The sequence below is a fragment of the Heptranchias perlo genome, chromosome 13 (genome assembly GCF_035084215.1).
Source record: "Heptranchias perlo isolate sHepPer1 chromosome 13, sHepPer1.hap1, whole genome shotgun sequence".
NCBI classification, from domain to species: domain Eukaryota; kingdom Metazoa; phylum Chordata; class Chondrichthyes; order Hexanchiformes; family Hexanchidae; genus Heptranchias; species Heptranchias perlo.
The window spans coordinates 16,350,797-16,369,450 of record NC_090337.1 but is presented as its reverse complement, the minus strand read 5'-3'; the positions used below and the strand labels follow the sequence as shown (position 1 = coordinate 16,369,450).

At 43.0% G+C, this 18,654-nt stretch overlaps 1 protein-coding gene across 1 annotated transcript in view; it reads right to left on the bottom strand.

Moving 5' to 3' along the window:
• The window catches only part of LOC137331314 (sodium/hydrogen exchanger 9-like), a 313,260-nt gene that overhangs the window by 272,521 nt on the left and 22,085 nt on the right, over positions 1-18,654 (bottom strand). Inside the window, exon 3 of the mRNA XM_067995036.1 lies at positions 1,004-1,081. Within this exon, the coding sequence (XP_067851137.1) occupies positions 1,004-1,081 (78 nt within the window). The remainder of the gene's footprint in view (positions 1-1,003; positions 1,082-18,654) is intronic.

Below are 18,654 nucleotides of genomic sequence, written 5' to 3'. Positions count from 1 at the left end.
CCACAGCCCTCTGGGATAGACAGTTCCAAAGATTCACAACCCTCTGAGTGAAGAAATTTTACCTCATCTCGGTCTTAAAGGGCCAACCCCTTATGTTGAGACTATGACCCCCTAGTTCTAGACTCTCCAGTATCTACCCTGTCAAGCCCTCTCAGAACCTTATACGTTTCAATGAGATCACCTTTCATTTTCTAGACTCTAGAGAGTATAGGCCCATTTTACGCAATCTCTCCTCATAGGACAACCCTCTCATCCCAGGAATCAATCTAATGAACCTTCATTGCATCCCCTCTAAGGCAAGTATATCCTTCCTTAGTTAAGGAGACCAAAACTATACACAGTACCCCAGGTGTAGTCTCACCAGAGCTCTATATAATTGCAGCAAGGCCTCCTTACTCTTATACTCCAACCCCCTTGCAATAAAGGCTAACATACCATTTACTTTCCTAATTGTTTGCTGTACCTTCATGTTAACTTTCTGTGCTTTGTGTACAAGGACACCTAAATTCCTCTATCAACATTCCTTATTCTCTCACCTTTTAAAAAATATTCTGCTTTTCTATTCTTCCTGCCAAAGTGAATAATTTCACATTTCCTCACATTATACTCCATCTGTCACCTTCTCGCCCACTCACTTAACTTGTCTATATCCCTTTGCAGCCTTTTTGAGTCCTCCTCACAGCTTACTTTCCCACCTTGCTTTGTACCATCAGCAAACTTGGATACTTTACACTCGGTCCCCTCATCTAAATCATTGCTATATACTGTAAACAGCTGAGGCCCAAGCACTGATCCTTGTGCATCCCACTAGTTACAACCTGCCAACCTGAAAATGACACGTTTATTCCTACCCTCCGTTTTCTGACTGTTAACCAATCCTCAATCCATGCTAATATATTACCCCCAATCCCAACAAGGGCAGTCATTGTAAAGGTCACTCTAGAAACCACCCTGATTTTAAACATTAGTGCCCTTCAGAAACTAGAGTCCACCAGCTTCTCACCTTCTTCAGACTGTACCCAGCGTAAAATATTATCGGAGGCAAGAGGACATTGAAGAAAATTTCTGAATCAAATGTTACCTGAAAAATAAGAGACAAGATCAGATACATCACTGTAACCTTCCAACAACCTTGTGTTGAAAATTCACATCTTTACGCCACACATGCCAAGTGGATAATTGGATTTTGGATGGCAACTGGATTATTTTATCCAATTCCCCATCTTTTCTGTATGCATCAGAATGTAAACAGTTTTGTGCAGTTTAAACCAATTAACCAATTAATAGGCGACAGATCCCATCAACTTTTGAGTCAGCAGAAATCTAGCAGCAGTGGAAGATTGTGATATGTGTAAAATTGAAATCCAACCAGAATAATATTGGACGCATAATAAAATTCACTCTACAACCTTTTGTCAGTTATCAGTATTTATAGTGGTAAACCAACAGCCTTTTTATACACTGCTGAGTGTTAGTATTGACCAGATTTTAAACTATGAAATGTTAACAGCTCAACCAAGCATCCTTGCCAAATGTGCTTGTGGAGATTTACTGGGGAGAAACTGCTATTAAACTGATGGTCAGATGCCTGTACAAAGAAAAGCATAGTTTTAATGTTCTGGCATTGTTTGATTACAGCCACCATTGTCTTTCTCTTAACACTGCTGAGAGGTTTCTGGGTATGGAGCACTTTATGAATGTGTAAAATTTTAATGAGCATTTTTATTTTGATCTGACATTCCCTCCCACATACACTTATCTTGCAGACCATTTATCACTGTGCTCCTGCAATAAACTGATTAGTGCTGGTGTCATTCCATTCTTTGGCTTACACGTGCAAGCCTGGCAACAGAAACCATTCTGGAGGTGATGTGAGCACTGAGTTCCCATTGATAAGGGACTGCTTATGAAATAGAAGGAAGGACAAGAGGACATACTGAGAGGGGCAATAATAAGGGAAAGATAATACCATTTATGTCAGAGTTTTTTGAGGATGTAACTAGCAGGGTAGATAAAGAGGAACCAGTGGATGTAGTATATTTGGATTTAGTATATTTGGATTTTCAAAAGGCATCGATAAGGTGCCACATAAAAGGTTGTCACACTTCCCAAACCTTTGAAGTCTCTGTCTCATCAGTGTCATAATGGCATTGCTCCTCAATGCAATGAAGCCTCACCCATGAGCCTAACCTAGAGTATCAGCACCATAATCTCCCAATTGGGATTCTGGCTCCCAATCTCGATATCTACTCAGTAATTATGACCCAAATATCTCACAAGGTCACTGAAGTCATCTAGTCAGAAAGCCTACAATTCTTACACTTTTATTCAATTAAAAATGACCAATATTTGAAATATCAGCCAAACCGCACCATAACTATCCTCTCAGTAGGTTCTTAACACAGGAAGGCATTGAATCGGAAATCTCATCTTTCAGGAATAAGTTCATATCAGAAAGGCCTTTTATAGAACTTATGCATCAGACAGCTTAACACACTTGTTGTCAACATGGCACTTCTTCAAAACAAATGAACAGACTCCCAAATCAAGGAGGAGCAGAGGGTGACAAGCTTAACACTAAGGCAGGAGGAGATGAAAATGATCTGTGAAAGATCTTAAACATGGACCCAATCTGCAGTTCTGTATTCCAGTCCACCCAAACCTCATGAGACCTAGACAGCATGATGTGCATTTTCCTTTCATATTAATTCTTATTACGCTATGACAGCACAGTGTGTGGCTATCCTTTTTTTTTTTGAGGAGCATCCTTGACACGTACAGCAATGAGATGCCGACACAGATGCTTGATTTCTATCTACACAGAATGTGGTTGCTTAAAACAGATACGTATTGTATCTTCAGTGGTGAAATGATTACAAAATAAAAACTCCCTTTAGCAGGAACAAACAGCATTGTGTAAAGTACTTGTTCTCAGAATGTCTACCGTCCAAATGTGTCTGTGATTTTATCATGTTATCTAGGGTATATTTTTGGTCATCAAAGGTCAATACAAAATTTAATGTGCTTGTATTACATTCCACTGTGCACTATTTTTAAAATAGCTATTAACCCATTTATTTTATCTGAGCTTCACTGATTGGAACCCAAAGTCTAAATATACCTATTTCCCAGCTACAAAACCTTCACCATGACCTTTCAGCTCACTGACAATTTAATGAGCGTCGAGTTACTTAGTAAAGCCTTGTGTTATTAGAAACTACTTTAGCAGGAAAAGTGTACACTCCCGTGGCCCTCAGGCCAGCACTTACACTTAGGAGGGTCAATTTTTTTTAAATCCTCAAGTTATCTGTCACTGCTACTTGTAAATCACATTTCAAAGGAGCAGGATTCCTTCACTCGTGTTAGAATCCCCGCTGTGATTCATTTATTCATGCAAAGCAGCACTTTTTACTGTGGGAGAGAACAGCAGATTGACACTGTCTGTTCCAAATCTTCTGCGCCTATTTTGTATTCTTCAACCACCAAAGTCGGTTTGATGCTCCAGTCCAACTTAAGCTAACTCAGATTAATGTCCATCACTCCAGCGGATCCGGAGGGAATTTGGCTGAGTTGGTTAGACGTGCAGTAAAGCAGTTTCAACCTTATTTTTAAAAATGACCCTCCAGAGGATAAGGGCATCATTAGGACTAGTGATTTGGCACAGCACGACATCCCGCAACAAATCCCACAAATTTCTACGTTTATTGCACAAGTGCAATTTGTTGCTAGGATACTGCAATTTTGCATTGAAAATCCCACAGGCAGTGAAAATGCCAGATTTGGAGTGATAAATTACTTATTGAAACTATTCACTTGTCCTAGGCACCAAGATATAAATTAAGATAATCCCTCCACGGCCTCGCCCCTCCCTATCTCTATAACCTTCTCCAGCCCTGCAACCCTCGGAGAAATCTGCGTTCCTACAACTCTAGCCTCTTGTGTATCCTCCACTCCCTTCCCCCCACTGTTGGCGATTGTGCCTTCAGCGGTCTGGGCCCTAAGCTTTAGAATTCCCTCCTTAAACCTCTCTGCCTCTCTCTCCTCCTTTGAGATGCACCTTAAAACGTACCTCTTGACCAAGCTTTTGGCCACCTGGCCTAATGTCATCTCCTTTGACTTGGTGTCAATTTGAGTCTGATTATGCTTCTATGAAGTGTCTTAGGATGTTTTACTACATTAAAAAGGTGCTATATAAATGCAAGTAGCTGTTGTAGACAATGGAACAAAAATCTACATGGGGCGACTCAGTAATGTAACACATCGGAGCACCAGACCATTGCATTACATTGAGGTCTCCACATTAGCATTAGGAAAACCATAGTAGTATCTTCCCCTCTATGTCCTGCTTTCCCATAAGTAGAAAGAATCACGAACAGTGAGATTTTCTGCCCCATTAGGAAAGCTAATGTAATGTCCATATTTCAATGTCATAATATTAACAGTAAGCCCTGCTGAGGCTCTTTGAAATTACTGACTACATAGCTCAGCAGTTTCTTAGTCTACAGGATAAAATGTAACATCAACCATGTCGCAATCTTTACTTAAAATACACAGTTTAATTTCTTTAAGGGGGGGTGATATTTTTCAGATGTTTTCTTACTGCTGTCTGATGCTATTATATGATGTGGAGATGCCAGTGATGGACTGGGGTTGACAATTGTAAACAATTTTACAACACCAAGTTATAGTCCAGCAATTTTATTTTAAATTCACAAGCTTTCGGAGACTTCCTCCTAGTAAGAACGGGATATGACGCTCGACTCATCGATATAGGTTATAGGTTTAAGGAGACTTCCGCCCTAGTAAGAACGGGATATGACGCTCGACTCATCGATCGACAGTTCCGACGGGCCACAGCAAAAAATCGCATAGACCTCCTCAGGAGACTAACACGGGACGCAACCAACAGAGTACCCTTTGTCGTCCAGTACTTCCCCGGAGTTGAGAAACTACGCCATGTTCTCCGCAGCCTTCAACATGTCATCAATGAGGACAAACACCTCGCTATGGCCATCCCCACACCTCCACTACTCGCCTTTAAACAGCCACCCAACCTCAAACAGACCATCGTTCGCAGCAAATTACCCAGCTTTCAAGAGAACAGCGTCCACGACGCCACACAACCCTGCCACGGTAACCTCTGCAAGACATGCCAGATCATCGACACAGATACCACCATCACACGAGAGGACACCACCCACCAGGTGCATGGTTCATACTCCTGTGACTCGGCCAACGTTGTCTACCTCATACGTTGCAGGAAAGGATGCCCCAGAGCATGGTACATTGGCGAGACCATGCAGACGCTGCGACAACGGATGAACGGACACCGCGCAACAATCGCCAAACAGGAGGGTTCCCTCCCAGTCGGGGAACACTTCAGCAGTCATGGACATTCATCCACCGACCTTCGGGTAAGCGTACTCCAAGGCGGCCTTCGAGACACACGACAACGCAAAATCGTCGAGCAGAAATTGATAGCCAAGTTCCGCACCCATGAGGACGGCCTCAACCGGGATCTTGGGTTCATGTCACGCTACACGTTACCCCACCAGCGAACAAATGTTATCTGTTTTTAATATAATGGGTCATTTGCTGGCTCTCTCTGCCTTCCGGATGTTTCTGCCTCTCTCTGTTTTTCTTCTCTGTTTTTTTTCCCTGTTTGTTTTTTTGTTGAATGTGTATTCGGGGGTTCTGCAGGTGACACCTCTCTGTCTGAACACGGTGATTGCCTTGGCAACGGGCAGTTGCAGGGGCAGTCTGTAAACACCATGTATTGTTCTATATGTATAAATGCGTAGGCTTCAAGGAGATCCTGAACATTTACCTGAGGAAGGAGGAAGTCTCCGAAAGCTTGTGAATTTAAAATAAAATTGCTGGACTATAACTTGGTGTTGTAAAATTGTTTACAATTGATGCTATTATAATTCTGATGTACTATCATAAAAAAGTACAGCTATGGAAGGAAATTTACCTCGTTTAACCTTAGAAACCTACAGTAGCTCTAGCAAAGCAATTAACAACCTCTTGAATGGTTCCAGAGTTTCTGCCTCACTACTCTACCCAGGTGACCAATCCAGGTATTATTGTACTTCTTGCATGAAGTGCTTCCTGATAATCAGTCCTGAACTTGCTTTTTACATTTTTGGATCTTTTCCTTGCTTCTTACTCCGGATTATTTTGCCTTTCATATCTTAGATTAATTTCATGGGTGAGCCCCAGCTAACTCCCCATTTCTTCAAGAGTATTTAGCCTTGCCTTGAGATCTAAACGACGCATCAGTTACGTGCTGGGAAATGAACAGCAAATGCTGTCCTGGTAATTTTTTTTGGCTAATGAATTTATCTTGCTTCCATAATAGCTCTCTCTAGCCTTCAAAAGCATTAGGCCATCATTATCAGGCCTCATTTTAACTTTAAAATATCAAGCAAATTTATTTTACAAAAAGTAAACAAATATAGTTGACATCCTTCCACCTAACTCAAGTGGGCAAAATAATAAATAAAAGATCATTACTCTAAGAACAAAGCTAATATTATATATATAACTTTTGAATAATAGTGTTTCTTTTCCTTTAATTTCTTACCACTATAGAAGCCCACTTCTTTCTCCAAGATTTTCAAACTAACATTTCAATTTCAACAGAACAGCTCTTTTTATATCCTGGAAAAGAGTTACTGGGCATGCTTGGATATTGAATATCTGACTACACAGATTTAAAACAAAATCTGTCAGTTAAATACAAATGGAACGGATCACACAGAATTATTCCTTCTTCCAGATTATAACCAAACTTAACTTAATTAAACTTGCCTTCGATAAGGCACCCCATTGTAAACTCATGGCTAAGGTCAGAGCATGTGAAGTCATGAGATGTAGCAGAATGGATAGCAAGCTGGCTACAAAACAGAAAACAGAGAGTAGGAGTTAAGGGTAGCTACTCGGACTGGCAAAAGGTGGGAAGTAGTGTTCAACAGGGATCTGTGCTGGGACCACTGTTGTTCACAATTTACATTAATGGTTTGGATAAGGGAATCAGAAGTACAATTTCAAAATTTGCAGACGACACCAAATTGGGGGGTGGGGGTAGTCAATACAAAGGAAGAATGCGTCAAAATGCAAGAGGACATTAATAAACTTGCAGAATGGGTGTGTAATTGGCAAATTAATTTCAATATAGATAAGTGAGAGGTGGTGCATTTTGGTCGGAAGAATAAGGAGGCCACATACTGCTTGGATAATGAGTCTAAATAGGATAGAGGAGCAAAGGGATCTAGGGGTACAGGTACACAAATCACAAAAAGTAGCGACACAGGTTAATAAGGCCATAAAAAAAGGCAAATCAAGCACTAGGGTTCATTTCTAGAGGAATAGAATTGAAAAGGGAAGATGTTATGTTAAACTTGTAGAGAACCTTGGTTAGACCATACTTGGAATATTGTGCACAATTCTAGTCTCCATATTCTAAAAAGGATATAGAGGCAATGGAGAGGGTGCAAAAAAGATTCACAAGAATATCTTCTCAGTTCTGGTATGATCCTTATCAGGAAAGGCTGAACAGGGTGGGGCTCTATTTCTCTAGAAAAGAGAAGACTGAGGGGTGACCTGATAGAGATCATTAGGGTAGACGTAGAGAAAATGTTTCCACTTGTGGAAGAGTCTAAAACTAAAAAAGTCATAAATATAAAATAGTCGCTAATAAATCCAATAGGGAATTCAGGAGAAACTTCTTTACCCAAAAAGTGTGGTAAGAATATGGAACGCACTACTATAAGGAATAGTTGAGGCAAATAGCATAGATGCATTTAAGGGGAAGCTAGATTAGCACGAGAAAGGGTTAGATGAGGTAGGCTCATGTGGAGCATAAACACGACATAGACCAGTTGGGCCAAATGGCCTGTTTCTGTGCTGTAGTTTCGATGTAACTCGATGATGTAACATACTGTATTGGAATAAGCTTGGTACAAGATTCTGGCTTAGCTGCTGTTAAACTGGATTTTAAGAGACAGCCACCAAATACTTCATTTTTGTCACAAGTGATAGTTAAGAATAAGCTTTCTTGAGGATTCCAACTCTTGTATCATCTTTTCCAGGTACCTTCACCAACTAATGGCCCCAGAGTAATTACCAAGCAAATGAATTGAATGCTTATAATTGAAAGGACACTGCTAGCTTTAAACAGTAAAAGTAGGTGGGCAAAAATCACAGTCACTCTCTCAGTAATTATAGGCCTAGATTTTCCAATTGGTGTTCTTTTGAAACCAGCGTTAACTCATTTATTTTAAATGAGTTAACAAAGTATTAAAAAGAAATGCTCAGCGAAAAAGTTAGCAAATTAATTTAATTTTCTCAGCATGAAAAATAAAGCATCATTTGTCGGTACAGTGTTCATGTCTGCCAGCAATATTTCCTATATGGCTTGTCCTTCAGAAACATAATTTTTGACAACATCAACCAAGTTTTTTCAACTAGGAACAGAATGCAGCCAACCACGCTTCCATGAGTAACACCTATATAAATTACCTGTGTTTATACCCACTGAGAAAGACAAATCAAATTCCGCAGCTTGCCAAATATACAATAAGAGCCCAGCTTCGCAATAAACCCAGAATGCCATACCCAACTGAAAGCTCCGGAAATTTTGAGAGCTACTTCACCGACTTCATGCTAGGGATCAAGAATCAGATCACACTTGAAGGGAAAAAAAGTTACAGGGATATGGGGAAAGAGCGGGGGAATGGGACTAAATGGATAGCTCTTTCAAAGCGCTGGCACAGGCACGATGGGCCGAGTGACCTCCTCCTGTGCTGTACCTACTAGGATACTATAAATTCTAAACCATTTGATTGATTACATGTAGCTTATGTTTTGTTGTATTTGACCAATTAGTTTTGAATCAATGATTTTGACAGCAAATCTCCAAGTGATGAGTGGTTGTGTACATGAGAAATGTAACTAATATCAGCACATTAATTAGTTCAACCATTACTTTCCTTAAGTTGTGAACACCATATTGACATTGCAAGTAGCTACTTTGTCAAAAATGCTACTCACTATTTTTACTAAACAAAAAAATTCTCAATGACAACACTGAAAATGAATACAACATAGTGCCATCACAATAAATTGTCGAATAAAATTACTCAATAAACAAGTCAACAGCAAAACTGTATTCACACAGCAGTGCATGCTATAGATCCAGTCTAACAATTTTTTCATTCTCTCAGGTAAACGTATCCTCATCCTATCACAGTCATTCCAGCAGACTTTTCTCCCAGTGGTAGGCTGGTCTTGTTTTAATGCCTTGTGTTTCTTTTTTTAAGATGAGGCATAATAGAAATCAACTTGTGTGTAGAAGCTGTCGTTTTGGATGACTGCACACAATGGATTTGCTTATTATCTGTTCACGTGAACACAGCAGCTGTTGTACTGAAAAGTTTGAGGACACCTTTGAGTGGCCCAAGCTTGACAGTCTGTCCTGCTTACACTGCTGAATCCTGTCACAACACGGCAAGTGATGCGTATAACATGGCTGTGGATCCACAGAACACGTGTCTTGAAACTCCACTTCACAACTTTTATTTCCATTTAGTGTTTGAAGGGCAGCCTGGCTTTGAACTGAATGCTGCACACATCCATTGCCAGTGCTACAGACAGCGGATAATTTTCAAGAATTGTTGTGTGAAGCAATGGCAGAAATCAGTTCTTATATTTTTACCGAGTCCCTTAGGCACATGCTGCTTCAATGCTCCATTTCCAAGTGCTTCAGCAAGTCTGTGTATGTGTGCAGGTATTTGACAAAAACATGGGACAAACTTGATTAGAAACCTGGATTGTGAGGATATTAGTAGGTGTGAAGGCCTCACTTGAGATTGCTTAGAGTTTGACAGAGGCTATGGTATTATAGAATCATAGAAGTTACAACATGGAAACAGGCCATTCGGCCCAACATGTCCATGTCAGCATGGTTTTGAGAGAGGAAAATCATGTCTCACGAATTTTTTGAAGGGGTAACCAAGAAGATAGATGAGGGATGTGCAGTAGACGTGGTCTACATGGACTTCAGCAAAGCCTTTGACAAGGTACCGCATGGTAGGTTGTTACATAAGGTTAAATCTCACGGGATCCAAGGTGAGGTAGCCAATTGGATACAAAATTGGCTTGACGACAGAAGACAGAGGGTGGTTGTAGAGGGTTGTTTTTCAAACTGGAGGCCTGTGTCCAGCGGTGTGCCTCAGGGATCGGTGCTGGGTCCGCTGTTATTTGTTATTTATATTAATGATTTGGATGAGAATTTAGGAGGCATGGTTAGTAAGTTTGCAGATGACACCAAGATTTGTGGCATTGTGGACAGTGAAGAAGGTTATCTAGGATTGCAACGGGATCTTGATAAATTGGGCCAGCGGGCCGATGAATGGCAGATGGAGTTTAATTTAGATAAATGTGAGGTGATGCATTTTGGTAGATCAAATCGGGCCAGGACCTACTCCGTTAATGGTAGGGCGTTGGGGAAAGTTATAGAACAAAGAGATCTAGGAGTACAGGTTCATAGCTCCTTGAAAGTGGAGTGACAGGTGGGTAGGGTGGTGAAGAAGGCATTCGGCATGCTTGGTTTCATTGGTCAGAACATTGAATACAGGAGTTGGGATGTCTTGTTGAAGTTGTACAAGACATTAGTAAGGCCACACTTGGAATACTGTGTACAGTTCTGGTCACCCTATTATAGAAAGGATATTATTAAACTAGAAAGAGTGCAGAAAAGATTTACTAGGATGCTACCGGGACTTGATGGTTTGACTTATAGGGAGAGGTTAGATAGACTGGGACTTTATTCCCTGGAGAGTAGGAGGTTAAGGGGTGATCTTATAGAAGTCTATAAAATAATGAGGGGCATAGATAAGGTAGATAGTCAAAATCTTTTCCCAAAGGTAGGGGAGTCTATAACGAGGGGGCATAGATTTAAGGTGAGAGGGGAGAGATACAAAAGGGTCCAAAGGGGCAATTTTTTCACTCAAAGGGTGGTGAGTGTCTGGAACGAGCTGCCAGAGGCAGTAGTAGAGGCGGGTACAATTTTGTCTTTTAAAAAGCATTTGGACAGTTACATGGGTAAGATGGGTATAGAGGGATATGGGCCAAGTGCAGGCAATTGGGACTAGCTTAGTGGTATAAACTGGGCGACATGGACATGTTGGGCCGAAGGGCCTGTTTCCATGTTGTAACTTCTATGATTCTATGAGACGTTCTGCCAAATGGCATCGACCGTCTGGTTGGAGAAAAGCCCGATCGAGTCTACCCTCTCCTTTCCTTGCAGGACCCTCAGAACATTTCGTGTCGATCACTGTCTGACGGCCTTGTGGTTGAAGGGGTTCCTCCTCAGGAACTTCTCCACCTGGAACAGGTCGGGGGTGGTGGGGGGAAAAAAGACGGTCCAGCTGGATGGGACATCCTGTGCCTGCTCGGCCAGCGTGGCCAGACCCAGCCTTCTCAGCGTGTTGGACAGGTAGAAACTCAGCACGTAGTGACACTTGGTGTTTGCGTACTGGGGCTCTACACACATCCTGAGGCAGCCACACACAAAAGGTGGCCTTCAGGATCAGAACGACTTTGGGGATGCTTTGGGGGCTTGTACATGGTGATCCTGCAGATGCGTTCTACCTTGGTCCTCCAGACAAAGTAGAAGATAGCTCGGGTGACTGTGACGGCGGAGTTGTGGGGAATGGGCCAGACCCTGGCCATGTGGAGCAACATCGCGAGTACCTCAAACCTTATCACCAGGTTCCTGCCGGTTATGGAGAGGGAGTGACCCACCCACATACCAAGCTTCTGTTTGGCCTTGGTGATCCGCTCCTCCCAGTTCTTTGTGCAGGCCAGGGATCATCCGAACCAGATCACCAGCACCTTCAGGTAGTTGTACCTGATGGTGAAGGGGACAAAGGATCGGTTCTCCCACCTGCCAAAGAACATGGCCTCGCTCTTTCTTCGGTTCACACTGGCCCCCGAGGCCAGCTCAAAACAGTCACAGATGCCCATTAGTGTGTGGACCGAACGCTGATCGGAGCAGAAAACGGTGACGTTATTCATGTGCAGGGAGGCCTTAACCTGAGAGCCTCCACTGCCTGGCATTGTCACCCCCCCTACTACCTATATCCTTTCTGATGGACGCGGCAAACGGCTCAATACAACATACAAACAAGAGGGTGGAGAGGGGACAGCCCTGCCCGAGTCCAGATCTGATTGGAAAGCTCTCTGACTACCACCTGTTGATTAGACTGCGCTACGGATGTCCGCGTAGAGCAGTCGGATCCAAGGGCGGATTCCCTCCCCAAAACCCATTTTGGAGATCACATCAATCATGTACATGTGGGATATTCTGTCGAAGGCCTTCTCCTGGTCCAGGCTGATGAGGCAGGTGTTCACCTCCCTGTCCTGCACGTAGGCAATCGTATCCCTGGGCAGCGCAAGGCTATCAGAGAACTTGCTGCCGAGTACAGCACAGGTCTGATCGGGTGGATCACCAGCTCCAGAGTAGACTTGAGCCTGTTGGCGATGGCCTTGGACAGAATCTTGTAGTCGACATTTAGCAAGGAAATGGCTCGCCAATTTCTGATTTCTTCCCTCTCCCCCTTCAGCTTTTAGCTGAGTGTGATGATGCCTTTCCTCATGGACTCTGACATACTGCCTGCCAGAAGCATAGCCCCGTACACTTCCAGTAGGTCTGGGCCTATCCGGTCCCAGAGCAGAGTACGACTCGACCGGTAAGCCATCGCTTCCAGGAGTTCTACTCTTCTCGGCCTTTGTCAGCTCGTTCAAGGTCAGTGGCCGATCCACGCTCTCCCGCTCGCTGTCCTCCAAGACTTCCGTGATAGAGGACAGGAAGACTATGCTGTCTGTGGGCTTCACATCATAGAGCCCGGCATAAAAGGATTTGCTGATCCTCAGTATGTCGGCCTGCGAAGACGTTGCCAAGCCGTCTTCCTCCTTCAGGCTGCTGATCACAGAGGTCTCTCTGTGCAGCTTCTGGAAGAAGCAGCACGAGCACTTCTCGCCCTGCTCCACAGACCAGAAGATGATCTTTGAGGCCTTGGAGGCAAAGAGGGAGGCATGCTGGCCCTTCACCTCTCTGAGTTCCTCCCTGACATCGACCCCCGTCGACTGCAACTGGAGCAGATCCTTCATGCTTTTCTGGAGCTGTGACGCTTCCCTCTCTCTCTCGCCTTCTGAACACCTTTGAGGATAAAGAATCTCTTAATGTTGACCTTGATCGCTTCCCACCGGTGCACCATGGAGTTGAAGAGGGGTTTCATGGTCCTCCAACCTGTGTAATCCCTCTTCAGTTCCTCGATGATCTCCGGGGTCAACAGTCTCACCTTCAGCTTCCATATCCCCCTGCCCACCCAGGTCCTCCTGCGATTGGTAGTCAGCTAGTAGGAGGCAGTGGTCAGAGAAGAACACCAGCTGGACGTCGGTGGATCGGACTTTGAGCATTGAGGACACAAAAAGGAAGTCTATCTTGGAACGAACGGACCCGTCTGAGCAGAGTGTTGCTGCTCCCAGGTTCCTGGAGCTGGAGCGTGTTGTTGGTGTTGCTGGTCACCGTCGCGTTTTGCCTGTTCCTTTAAATGAAGGTGGGGTTCCCCTCCCTTTCCTTGTTCATCAGCCGAGGAGTGGTTGCTGTTGTCTGTTGGGAACTCTAAGCTCCTCTTGCTGCTGGTTGCACCTTTGGCGTTCATACTCTGGTCCTACAGGACTTCCTCTTTTTCTTTCCTTGTGTCACCCATCCTTCTCCGTCCCTGGTTCGCTTTTCATCGGCTCTGCGTTCTCATGGGAGGTCTCGGGATTGGGTGTTGGGGTTTGGTTGCTTTCCTCGACTCTCCCTTCCTTCTCTTTGTCCTCCTCCTGGTCATTGGCCCCTTCATGTGGGGCCACAACACCTCACTTCTCACTGCCTGTGCGTAGCTTTGTCTACGGTTTAGACAGTTCTCGTGCAGGTGAAAGCACAGGTTACAGCACTTGGCCTCCTGACAGTCCAGTATCTGGTGGCCCTCCTTCCTGCAGATCGCCTTGCAGGAGGCCGCCTCGTGCCCGGGTTTGACGCAGGATCGGCACACACTGCGCTGCCCTTGGTACGCCACGTATCCTCGACTCGTCCCAATCGCAGAACTCGATGGGAGTGGATGATGTTTCCATTGGAATCCGCCCTCAGCTTTGCCTGGATGCTCCCCTTGCTGGTCCAGATCCCGTGCACATCCACAATGTCGATGCTCTTTTCCGCTCCGTCCACGTATCGGTTGAGGAACATTAGCACGTCCATGACGGGTACATGCGGGTTGAACACGTGGACCGTTAACATCCATTACTTCTCCTGCAGGAACGCAAAGAGCAGTTCCGCATTGAGGAGCGACAACAGCGTTTCCTTCCCCTTCTCCTTGAAAGCCTGGAACATCTTCAGGCATCCTTCGGCATTCTCGAAGGTCACATCGAAATAACCACTCCCTGGGAAGTCCTGCAGACAGAAGGTGTCTGCTGGCTCGAAACCACAGGCTCCCAGCAGAACCTTCCTCAGAAAGATGTCCTGCTGCCATGGCGAGGGTTGTTCAACCATCTTTGCAGTCAGCCCAACGGTGTTGCGCACCCCGTGCCCCGGTGCTCTGAAATCTCTGGATACCAAATCCGCTGCGAAAAAGAAACCGTTTTCACCTTACTGGAAAAAGGCATTAGACCAGTCACTGGCCAGCATCGAGATCCACCTCTACGTCAGCAAAGCTACTAACAGGTCATAGCTGTTTTCTACTTGTCCTGCTCATCCTGGGGCCCGGCTTATGTGATCACTTGAAACGCCCCTGCCAGGTAATGACAGGATAATATGGGATTACTGAATCCCTAAACCCCCTCACCTTCAGTGCAGAGTTGAGCGTTGACCCACTCCTGATTGCCATCAAGTGACACCTTCTGCAAGGTACATCTGTGTGATCACAGTGAATATACAATGCCAATTCAATATACACACATCTCTGCATCTATGTACAGTCTGTGTGAGTATGTACACAATACATGTGTTATCTGTGTGTATGTGCAAATGTGCATTGATTTCTGTGTATACACATGTAAAACAGTGTTTGTAACAAACTCATTATAGATCTAATGTTGCACTTACAAGAATGAAATAGCTTGAGTTATCAGATAAATATGAAGGAGTGTTAACACAGAAATATTAGGCTTAAGAACAGTTCATTTAAAAATTGTTCTATTTTGTTTGTCACTCATTTGGGTTTCTAGCTTTCTTGTAATGAACAATTTCACTCTGTATTTACAAGATGTGACTATTTATTTAGTCAGTGAATCCTGACTGCTGAAATACAACAGCAAACACACCAAAGGACTCAGAATACAATCCAATATGCCATAATGCCAAAGCAATCTTTTCTTTTCAGTAAGTCACTCATCATGCAGAAGCACAAGTAAATAAATGAGGGAGGAGCACTAAGACTTGACGAAGCATTTTTGCTGTGGTTATCAGAAGTCCAATTCCCAGCGACAAGTTCTCTTTACTTTCTCAAATCAACCCTTGTGTACTCAGCTGTAAATCATTGTCTCTGACCTTTACAAAATGATAAGATTTGGATTTAAACAGCTAGTTAACTCAGAGGTGCACCCGCTCAAGAACAACACTGGCAGAGTCCTGGAAGAGGTCACCTGTCTGTTCTCTTAGCTGAGAAGTAGCACAGAGGAAACCAACGAGAGGGAGAAAATTACTTAAAAATTGAATTATAGAGAATTGTCTATTATACAATTAGATTAGAACAGTCTTCTCCAGTGCCTGAAACTGCACTAGACCAGGTTATTTTGTACAAATGACACTGGAGTTATGAACCAGGAAATTGCAGAGATGCTGTAAAAGAAGTTCCTAGATCAGCATGGTGGTCTAGTCTGCTGGTGCACTAGTGCACTGTGTAATGAAACAACAGGAAGCAAGATAGCGCTTGCAACCACCCACACAGCAAGTTCACAATCTTGCTTGCTGTCAAGATGATGCTGAGCAGATGGCATGCACTTCTACTGACTGAGAGAAATCGAAGGGTGAATCATTCTGGCACAATCTTGCATGTACCCCTCTGGCAGCACAAAAGGACATAAAGAATGGAATGAGTCAAGGCTATTTGGCCCATCAATCCCCTCCTACCACAGACCATGTACAATCTACTTTATAATAGACTCTACCCCACCAATTACTATCTCCTGAGGAAAGCTGACCTTAAAGCTTCCTATGCCCTAAAGATGGTCTCAGCGGTTTGCCACTGTGCCATTCAGAAAGATAATCAAATAAAGATATCTTTTTGATTCTATCTCCACCGTACAAAAAGACAATGATTTGCAGCTGAGTACATCAGGGTTGATTTGAGAAAGTAAAGAGAACTTGAGAATCTTGGCCTACTGCCCTCCACAGTCAACCTGTCCCTATTCCCCCACCCAGCAGCACAGGAAACTCTATGCTCCATGAAGCATTTGATAATCTCTCCATGAAAAATTCAGAGGTGCGTGCATAAGCGTCAACTTGGAGGGTGAGTTCAATGGGAGTTCATGTTACACAAACTAGCATTGTATTCATTGGAATTTAGAAGATTAAGGGGTGATTTGATCTAAGTTTTCAAGTTATTAAGGGGAAATGATAGGGTAGATAGAGAGAAACTATTTCCACTGGTTGGGGAGTCTAGGACTCGGGGATGTTGCCTAAAACTTGGAGCCAGGACTTTCAGGAGTGAAGTTAGGAAAGACTTCTACATGCAAAGGGTGGTAGAAGTTTGGAACTCTCTTCCGCAAACAGCAGTTGATGCTAACTCAATTGTTAATTTTAAATCTGTGATTGACAGATTACTGTTTACCAAAGGTATTAAGGGATATAGGGCTAAGGCGGGTATGATCTCATTGAATGGTGGAATCGGATCGAGGGGCCTACTCCTGTTCCTATGTTCCTAATGTTAATATTGGGGGATAATGCAAAATGGTTTCATAGAATCATACCATGTTACAGGGCAGAAAGAGGCCATTTGGCCCAACGTGCTGGCACTCTGAAAAAGAAAAATTTAAAAGGGATGGTGAAAGGGCAGAGGAAGAGGACAAAGTGGATAGATCTTTCAAATATTTATCCATTTCCCTTTTAAAAGCAATTATAGATTCTGTCTCCACCAATGTTCCTGGTAGCGTATTCCATATCCTAACAACTCTCTGCAAAGAAACAAAATCTCCTAATCTTTCCCTTTGTTGTTTTGGTGCTGATCTTAAATTTATGCCCTCTAATTACTGACACATCAAACAGTGGAAATTGTTTTTCCCGTATTTACCTTATCACAACCCCTCGTTGTTTTGAACAGATTTCCTCTTAATCCTCTCTGTTCTAGTGAAAAGAGTTTCCAGTTTCTCTAGTCTCGAAGTCTTTTGTTTTTGGTATCATATTAGTAAAGCTGTTCTGTACCCTGGCCTTGACATTCTTCCTAAAGTAGGGCACCAAAAATACCAAATGCAGCCGAATCAATAAATGCATAGAAAAACAAAAGGGGGAGGGGGTTTCATCCAGCTTTGTGAACCCAGGTTTCTGAGATGATTCCTCCTCACTCAGCCCTTGGAACAAATTTGTTGCCACTAACTTACCATAGTTAAGGTTTCAGCCTCAAGGCTTTTTAGTTGCAGCTTTTAATAGAAGGTAAGGTAACTAAAATAACCTTGTGTGACTTATGCAAAATAACAAATTTAACCAATTTATACAGTAGATTTTGGTAAACTATAACAATGTAGTTTTAAAATATAGTTTGACATTTTTATGCAAAATATTTGCACTTGAGCATTTTTCCAAGCAGTTCATTGTTAAACCTGAGCTGTTTTCACACTGTATTATTTTCTTTCATCACTCTCTATTATATAGCGATACATTTGATTAACACAAGTTGTTCAGGAATGTGTCAAAATGGTTTATGCACAATGCACCAGACTTTGTACTTGTAATGGATTGTGCTCATCTCTCTAAATTGATTGTGTTTTGAAGGATATATGCAGTTTGACACTTCAATTCGTGACATGACACAAGGATTTTGTCTTTCCCTAAAAAGAATTGAATATTGCTCGACTGTACATAATGGGAAAGAACTAAAACATTTAAAGTAAAGCTGACAACCAAATAAGGAGGTACCTATGTTTTTTTCAGCAGTAGATGAAACGAGACAAAAGTGGAAGAGAGTCCTTGAAATTGATTTGTGATTATTTTCATTTGGTTTGGAATAGTTATGGAGTTGCAAAAATGGCTACGTATGAGATGGGGGAGGGAGGTGTTTAGGGAGATAATGCAATGAGGAGAAATTAGTTTAAACAGCTGGAGACAATGCTTGATTTTCCTTGATCGAATCACTTGACTTTGAACTGTTCTACTTTAATATCAATTAACCTAATGCACTGATAGTACATTTGGTCTTTCAAATACTGTAATTTCCTACTGAGGCTATATGTATTCTAGTCAGGCCCACCTGTTTGATTGTGTATACATACAGTGCACTGCAGTCCTGCTCCCATAATGCCTTGTGTAAATATAGTGCACATGGTCAGTTGAGGAGGGAGTATGCATCCAGGACTCGGTTCGGCAGCACTGTGAACCTGGGAGGGCTGTTC